This window comes from Etheostoma spectabile, chromosome 19 (assembly GCF_008692095.1).
Source record: "Etheostoma spectabile isolate EspeVRDwgs_2016 chromosome 19, UIUC_Espe_1.0, whole genome shotgun sequence".
NCBI classification, from domain to species: Eukaryota; Metazoa; Chordata; class Actinopteri; order Perciformes; family Percidae; genus Etheostoma; species Etheostoma spectabile.
The window spans coordinates 12821875-12830491 of NC_045751.1; the positions used below are offsets into that span (position 1 = coordinate 12821875).

The 8617-nt window shown below is 38.0% G+C and overlaps 1 protein-coding gene and 1 long non-coding RNA gene across 2 annotated transcripts in view; both read right to left on the minus strand.

Moving 5' to 3' along the window:
- Nucleotides 1-8603, minus strand: part of LOC116707269 (uncharacterized) — an 11916-nt gene extending 3313 nt beyond the window's left edge. The window contains exons 1-5 of the long non-coding RNA XR_004336450.1: nucleotides 8362-8603; nucleotides 8076-8184; nucleotides 7859-7939; nucleotides 7002-7461; nucleotides 666-671 (exon numbers count right to left, since the gene is read on the minus strand). This is a non-coding gene — a long non-coding RNA (uncharacterized LOC116707269). The remainder of the gene's footprint in view (nucleotides 1-665; nucleotides 672-7001; nucleotides 7462-7858; nucleotides 7940-8075; nucleotides 8185-8361) is intronic.
- Nucleotides 968-4563, minus strand: cxcl19 (chemokine (C-X-C motif) ligand 19). The gene is made up of 3 exons (XM_032544556.1): nucleotides 4300-4563; nucleotides 2078-2213; nucleotides 968-1508 (listed from the first exon to the last, which is right to left on the minus strand). The coding sequence occupies exons 1-3, from the start codon at nucleotides 4349-4351 to the stop codon at nucleotides 1409-1411; spliced, it is 288 nt and encodes a 95-aa protein (XP_032400447.1). The 5' UTR covers nucleotides 4352-4563; the 3' UTR covers nucleotides 968-1408.
- Nucleotides 8604-8617: the final 14 nt, after the last annotated feature.

Consider the following 8617-nt stretch of genomic DNA (forward strand, 5'->3'; position numbering starts at 1 on the left):
AAAAAAAAATAGTGCTATGCATCATAGTGCTCTGTTCCACATTTTGCTTTTAATTAGAGGCATGTAAAAAATATGAAAGCCCTCTCTGTGAACAGGGCAAACAACCTTTTCTTTTTATAAGTGGGCAGCTACAGCTCTGATTAGTCTTTCTGATGACACACAAACACTCCAAACTTCATAAGCATTGCAACGAAATACATAAGCTGTTAAAATAAAATAGTAGTAGATACCTATTCGCAAAATGAGAACTTTTCACCAGCACTGTTGTTAACCCAACCTTTATATTTATCTCCTGACCCATTAGTCCCACACGTTTACAAGATTTACTGTGTACTTTTATACTCCATTTCCCACGCCTCCTGATTTCGGTAAACCCCACGACTTTTAACCCATGTTAATGAAACACAGAAAATGAAAACTGCAACAAAAAAAAAACAATACAACTTTTTTGTCATGTTCCGCCAGCAGTGTTCACATTCTACCGTCTTCTTTTTCTTGGCAGATATTCTCGGTTTCTCCGGCAATAACTTGGTCCAGGGGTTCCATCAAATTAAACTGATTCCTTAACATAAACAGTCACGTAGTTATCTGGAAGTCTCCCACCACGCAGCAAACCCGTAGCCAAGCTCCAGGGGTTAGATAACAACACATCATGGGAAGTGCACAAAACTCTGGCATGGGTAGAGAAATGTAATCTGTATCTGGACACCACAACTGGATAAGAAAAAAACGAGTTAATGCAAGGTTTAAATGTAGTCTTCTTATTGGACATTTTGTCTTATGTATCTTTTGTTTGTGCATTTTCTGTTGGCTGCAAAACGGTTTTGAAGTTTATTAAAACTTTGCTGCTTGAAAAAAAGTGTTCAACAGAGTATTTATACAAATATGTGGCGACAGGATTCACAGCCAGAGCAAAGCGGGTTTGAATGGAAGACACAACACGTTTTGCTTTTTAAATTTGTTTTTCTTTCAATCCTCACATTAGACATAGGGATAAGCAAACAATATGTTGGAGAATCTCCACAGTATTACATAGTAAGACATATTTTATGCTACATTCATCTGCTTTCAAAAGGTCATACAACCCAACTTTCTACACAGAATGATTAATATATTGTCACACCTGAATTCATGGGTACAATTAAACTTGCATGTACGTCCCTAACATCATCACACACATCTGTTTTTGTAAGCTGTAACACAAGTAAGTAAGTTCAGAAGCAATATTTTAGAAAATATTAACACTAACAACAGAAAAGTTATATAAGTTACACAACTTGGGTTAAATGTTATTTATTAAAGTAAAACAGCATGGCTCATTGTTGCAAAAAAAGTTCAACAGCTTCAAGTGCAACATGTGATTTGCATCCCGGTATTATCCTTGATTCTTAGGAAGTGCTTCTCCACCCTACTGATGTAGTTTTTTGTCAAGAACAAACTGGATTAGCTTCTTCACCCAGGAGGACCGAGGGTTCAGGCACACCTTCTCCCCATTCGCCAGTCCAGCTCTGGTCAAAAGAAAAGGAACACAATTAGGGCCAGGACTGAACAGCAACCACATTTCTTTATTCATTTCTACATATTCTATATACACAATCATCTAAATCCTGTCACAAATGCAAGGCAATTTCAAGTGTACAGCACTGTTCAATAACAAGGTTATTCAAAGAGCTTTACATGAGACAAGTTGTTTTAAAGAATTGTTTTTCACTTTTTATGTACAATTATCTATTTAATTATATACCATGTAAATGGTATCTCCCAACATAATGATCTAAATATTGTTTCAGATGGGAAATTCCCAGACACAATACCAAGGATATGAGTGCCCTGGAGCCCTGTATTGATATTGATTTTTATATCCCTGTAAATGTAATCTCTTTTCTTTTCACTCTGGGCTCTGGATAATTGTAATAACCTTTAACGATGTTCTGTTGTGAAATGATAAAATGATTATTTAAACTGCAGATTAATTGACAATCAAAATAGTCGTTACTTTCTTCATTCTAATACTTTAACATTGTTAGGATTTGTGTGATTACTTTGATTATACAGTCACGAATGCGAGAGCACTTACATGACTTCTATATCCGGGCAGTGGGGCCCTTCAGGGACGAGCTTGATGCTCTTCAGACTGTCTGGAGGGATGATCCTCGACTCCACCTCAAGGCACCGGCAGTGTGTGTTGTAGTCCCTGCTGATTGGCGGCATTCCTGTCGTTGGATTTTAAGCAGACAAACATATCCCATTGGCTTCTCATTCATCCCAGACCTTATCTAAATCCCTTGTGAAAATAAACTTGTAACTCTACTTAGGTTTCAGTGTTACTTTAAAGACGAGAGCATGTGCAGATGTCGTTGTTTTTTGTTCGATGTTTCTTAAGTAGTATTTTATTATCAAGTAGAATACTACAAATGGACAATGATTAAGAGCAAAAAATATGCCAATATGAAAAGAGGAAAGAAAAAGAGGAAGAGAAAAAACAATCTCGGGCGTATTACTCAAGGCAATGAAATGCTGCATTAATGGTACTCTAAGACACAATTCTCACAACTGCTCAAGGTCTTCGTCAAAATGAGCACGTCTTGAAATGCAGATGTTTTTTAACTTGGTCTTGAGTGTAATGAAACTTGAATTTTTTGCTCCCAGAAATGTAACTATTGCTGGTGCTTTGACATTATCAGCCCAGTGAGGAATTTTGTGTTTAAATGGAATCTTATCAGCTCAAACACTGACACTGCACAGTAAGCAAGGGTTTCTAAAATATTTCTTGTGAAAGAGGAAACCGATGGGTGAAGTTCTAATTTTTGCTTGGTGCTGTCCTGGCTTAATTTCACTGGAAACCTGGCCTCATGTCAGTGTGCAACACTTGATGTGTGTGTGTTCATTAATCCACGAATCAAATACTGACGAGGCTTTCAGCAGAACCAGGAGGCTTGGTATTGTGACATTGTCACAATATGCACTTCCCTCTTTTCTCCCCCAGTCACCTTCCTGTTCTCTACAACATAAATTCTAAGGCATGATGTGAAAAGTAAAAGTACCTTAAAGCCGTTTGTTCAACATTACATTATAAGTAATATACATTAGTGAACACCGTGGCTGAATTTAGTTTTTGCCTACGTTACCTTCAGTGGTGGAATGTATGGGAGCAAGTAAGAGATATAAGTCTTTAACAGGCACTGAATACTTATTTTCTTTTGAAAAAGATATCTGAATTGATTTGTTCTGAATTCACCACTGAACATTCTCGATTTCCCTTTTGAAAACCTGAATATTGAAAAATATTTTTAAAATGGTTACAAATTCAGATACGAAAAAAAATCTACTTAAAGATTTCAGATGAAATAGATTCAGCTTGATCAAATTTGATTGCTCAAATTCAGATCTCAAATGTCAAGTTACAATTTTCAAAGAAAACATTTGTCAAAATCTGTTGCTCAAATTCGGATTAAAAACTTCCAAGTTAAATATTCACACAGTAACATCTGGGCTATCCAGGAGCCGACATCTGGCCTACCAGAGCGCGGCCTTTCTGTCATGTGATACAACGTACATACTTCTGTCGAGCCCTGTGTTCGATTTTACAAAAACAGCAAACTTATCAGAGCACCTTGGTTTTTCCTGGCAGCCATCGTTACAGGTTCAATATCCGTGCTGATTTCTTGGCTCACACGACAGACAGGCCGTGCTCTGATAGGCCAGAGGTCGGTTCGACCGCATGCAGGCTCAATTGATTCTCCTTTCCTGCGTAGCCCGGATGTTTTACTAATGTAGGTAGACTTCTGAAGGCATTTGGTTGCACTGGATTTTATTTAGGTGTATCACAGTAAAGGTGGCTGAATACTTTTGTACGCCACACATTTCAGTTTTTTGTTTGTAAAAAAAAATTGAAAACATGTATGTATCATTTTTCTTCCGCTTCACAATTATGCGCCGCTTTGTGTTGTTCTATCACATAAAATCCAAATGAAATACATTTACATTTGTGGTTGTAACATGACAACATGAGGAAAAGTTCAAGGGGTATGAATACTTTGGCAAACCCCTGTATCTAGAAACATTTACTTGCTTTAAGGCTTTGGCAGCGTGTTTCACATCCTAATAAAATAGTTTTCAGATTGACGATTATCTATTCTGGAATGAGTACAACTCTGCAGGAAACCTGCCAGTATCTGGAGTTATTGAAGAGCAACTAAATCACCCTTCACCAACCCACTCTATTCCAAATGCCTAAGGTTTAGTACGTTACTATTACAGAAGAATGTTTATTCACAAATCATGTAGTAGTGCTCTTACCGTAAACGAGGACGGAGAGGGTAGCAAACATGAGCAGGATGCAGAGCTTCATCTTGTTTGCGCTTGTTTATGTGTAGATGCTGTTGCCTGTTAAGTTCTTCAACTCAGACAGATATCATTCAGCTGTTGCGACTGTTTATATACATTCTGATTTCCAATATTTACACATACAGCAATCATGTGCTCTTCATGAACTAAGCTGTGGGAAATGGAGTAAAACCTCAGTTTGTATGTGTGTGTGTGTGGGGGGGGGGGCATCTTGGTTTCACTTTGGTGCATTCACATGTGCAGCAGAAGGTAGTCATGGGACGATGAGTTCAGGGACAGACAAGAGGCCCCGCTGAGGTTAAGACACGGTGTGTTTGCGGTTGGCGAACAGAGAAATTCGTCATACAGACAAAGCATGTCTGTCTTGACGATCAGCCGACAGATTCATATAACTTCTGCTTATCATAGCTCTGCAGAAGTATTCAACTTGGTTTTCTCCCCGACTCTGGAAAAGGAATATGGCCTGGGGCTACTGCACATATGGTATCTGTGTGAGGTTGTGATGTTGTCTTTTGTCTTGGGGGCTTTGTCAGACTCTGTAATACATACAGCACAATAGAGTTACAACGCAAGTTCATGCGTTTTTGTTCATTTTGGTGTTAGTATGCAGTGTTTTCCCTAGGTTAGCTGGCACACTGGTCACTCCACATAAAACACTACTTTATATCACTTCCAGCAATCTCCACGCAGAACAATAAGGGCAAAACAGCATCATCCGTTTTAACTGAATAATTTCTGGTCCAGGTCAGCTAAAAACAATAAACACTTGAACAGCAGTAACCGCCATTTACACTGTTTCAATCAATTTGTTTGGCTGTTAAACTGACACCAAAATAAAGATTTGTTGAAAGTCTCTTCTACTTTAAGTTTTGCTAATTAGTCAAGAGGTTGAAATTCAAGCTAATTATCTGTTCATCAAGAATTAGTGACATCATTAAATTAATGATCAATACAGCAGCCAAAATCATCTTTTTAAATGACAAAGCACTTTCAGACATTACTTGAGAAATATCTCATGTTATGATCCCTTATGATTAAAGGCACGTGTCTTTGTCAGATGTTGGGGCCATAAATGTGGGATAAAAGTGGGTCATAAAAATCAAGCCTCAAGCCCACATGACTGTAAAAAAAAATTAGATGATGTATTACAGTATGACTTGGCAAAATGTTCTACTTTTGAAAAACAACTTTGAGGGTGACTTTTTGAAAGAGGGGAATTCTACAACCACAAACACAAAATTGTTTTCCAGTTTCTTTCTGCTAATAAGTGTTTCAGGACAGTACTAGAATCCTAAGAAGCCGTCATGAGTCCTAATTTACTAGCTTGTTTTTGTCTACTGATAATATGTCACTTTGTTATTACAGGTCAGAGTGAAGCAAGAGGATAGAGGGCTGCGGGGGCTTCATAGAAACCAGATTATCAGCAGACACGTTTTATAGATGGCTTGTGTTAGGCTATTACACAAGCCAGTTTTTCGCAATAACGATTGCAACAGAGGGTGTCATTGATAATACATTTATGACTTTAATCATTTTTCTGAGACAGACAGACAGCCTGCATACCCACAGTAATGCATATTTAAATACATATATATTCTTAGCCATTCTAGCAGCATAGCTCTATGAATAGTAGTGTTGGTCAGTCGGCCCACCACTTTGGTCCAGACTGAAGTAGTTCAATAAGTACTGGAGGAGTTGTCATTACATTATTGTTACAGACATGCATGGTCTCCAGATGATAAATCCTAATGACTTTGGTGATGGCCTGATTTTTCCTCGGGCACCACCAGCAGGTTTACTTTTCTGGTTGAGTGAAATGTCTTCACTGAAATTTGGTATCCTCATCCCCCCCCCCCCCAGGTTGAATTGCAATCAAATTGTTGATCCCGATGTTTTCATCAAACACCATCACCTAGTCTTAAATGACCAAATGATTATAACCGGTAGGCTGACCGGGTTCAGCAGCCTCTATGGACATCATAGCAGACGCGGAAAGACCAAAGAGAAGGTTGACGGAGAAAGCCAATTAGAGAAAACAATCAGCATGTTAGCACACGGACGTAGCAGTAGACTCGGTCTTGTTTAGGCTCTGGCTCCATCCTTTAGTTGTTAAATTGGTGGTTTTTACAATTTGTTTCTATTACTGACCATATACAGTTGCACCTTAGTCGTTTTGCATAATTACACCTTGCAATTTATGTTGCAAATACTGATAACAATGAGTGGATCTAGAGGAGAAAGATGCTAATATGTCACTAGCTGCTTTGCACTGTAAACTGGATATTTCAAAAGAACATTCCAAAATGTTAGTTTTATTTTACAGTCGTGCTGATTTATTGCAGTCTTGCAGCCCATCATTAACAGAATCACATGTCAAAAGTCAGTATTGTGCATTATGATTTCAGCCTGAAAAAAAAGAACTGGGCACACTTATAGTATAATGTATAAATAAAGACATACTTGTTTGTAATAACCAAAACAGAAAGAAATGACTTTAAATTACAAAAACAAATAATGCTTTAACATATAAAATGAACACAAACAACTTTTACAATAACTTCTTTCATGACTGACCTTCACATTATTATGATTTTACACAAAGTTTGAAACACTGTTATAATTTACTTCAAGATGCAGTGTTAAAAAAAAAAAACTAAGGCAGTTTTTTAAGATGGAAATACAATAGTCTTACCAGCTTACTTAAATCACATTTCATACATGCATCCGTTTACCTGGAAGAATACTCTAGCTTTACAAACAGTCTACTAAAAGTGCCCATCCTCAGTTATGGATTCTGGAGTATTAACTTTTAGCTTCCAGTGAACAACACTCAAAACAACTGAAGTGAAACAATTTCACTTGTTTCAGCAAGTGCCTGGGTTTGACTTTGTAGAAACAAACAGGAACAAACAGCAACCCTAACCTTTTGGGAAGGTGTACAAATTAGATACCTCTGTTTAATTGCAACGATGATAAACACATTTGCATTATGATGATGTTGGCGTTGCTGTAGCTGATGATGTAGCTGACTCTGTGGCTGATGATGTGGTTGCCCAATTTTTGGTTGTTATTGGGCTGGCGATGATCCTCTTATGAGGTTGGACCGCCCTCTGCCTGTAAAGAAAGCATTTCATATTTAACCTTTGACATTTTAATCATCTGAAACAGTGGTTTCCATCTTTTTGGAATTATAACCCATTAAATGTAAGTAACGTCTATTTGTCTCTTCTATCTCTACTTCTCTCGTCTAATTACATGCGTGTTAGTTTACGCTGTGTCGGTACGATGGCTAATGAAAGCACACCATAGAAAAAAAGCTTTGGGGCGCCTAGGTAGAGAACCGGGGGAGCACGCGCCCATGTGCACAGGTTTGTTCCTAGACGCAGCGGCCGCTCTCTATCTCTCTCTCTCCCCTTTCATGTCTTCAGCTGTCCTACCTATAAAGTAATAAAAAGCCTAAAAAAAATAAAAAATAAATCTAAAAAGAAACAAAAAAAAGCTTTGGACTTACCTTTTTATTGTCTGCAGGACTGCTTGGGTGAATTTTGAACTGGGGTCAAGACACTGTTTGCTGTTATTTTTCAGTATGGCACTGTATGAGAAAGAGAAAGCTTTAATGTAAAACAACTCTTTACACAACAGTTTCAAATTGCGGTAATTGGAAAATCAACATTTACCACTGAATAATGAAAAAACTACTTTTTGCTCATGTTACTGCAGACACTTACATTACTTCTCTTTGGTTGCAGTATGGACGAGGCGGATACTCCTCGACACCAGCAATGAGAGAGGGGTTAAGGGACTTGCTTCTTTTTATACACCGGCACTGCAAAATAGCTGGAAGAATTGAAACAGTTTAACATTCACACTGTAAAAAATGTATGCAACAGCTACAGTTTCACCCCCCATGTTTTCTGATATGTTAAGCTCAGTCAAGGTTGAACTCATGTAAAGCTATATAATGCAGAAATACAGCCAAAAAGCTTTCCACAATCTATAAATTAACACACTTACCCATTGAAGTGTAAGTGATACAGCAGGCCAGGACAATGATGCACTGGATTGAAGGAGTCATCCTCGTCTTAAAGGATGCAGAATCCTTGTATCTTAGAAACAGAAGCAACGGCTTTCGTTTTTGCAGGCCTCTAATCAGATTTGAAGAATCCTCCCTTGCCGAGTGTGCAATACTGTGAGCATCATGTTTTCTGCACCTTACTTTTATACTCTCCCAGGGAACAGTTTTCCTAAGAAATTTGTTGGCAGTCACCCC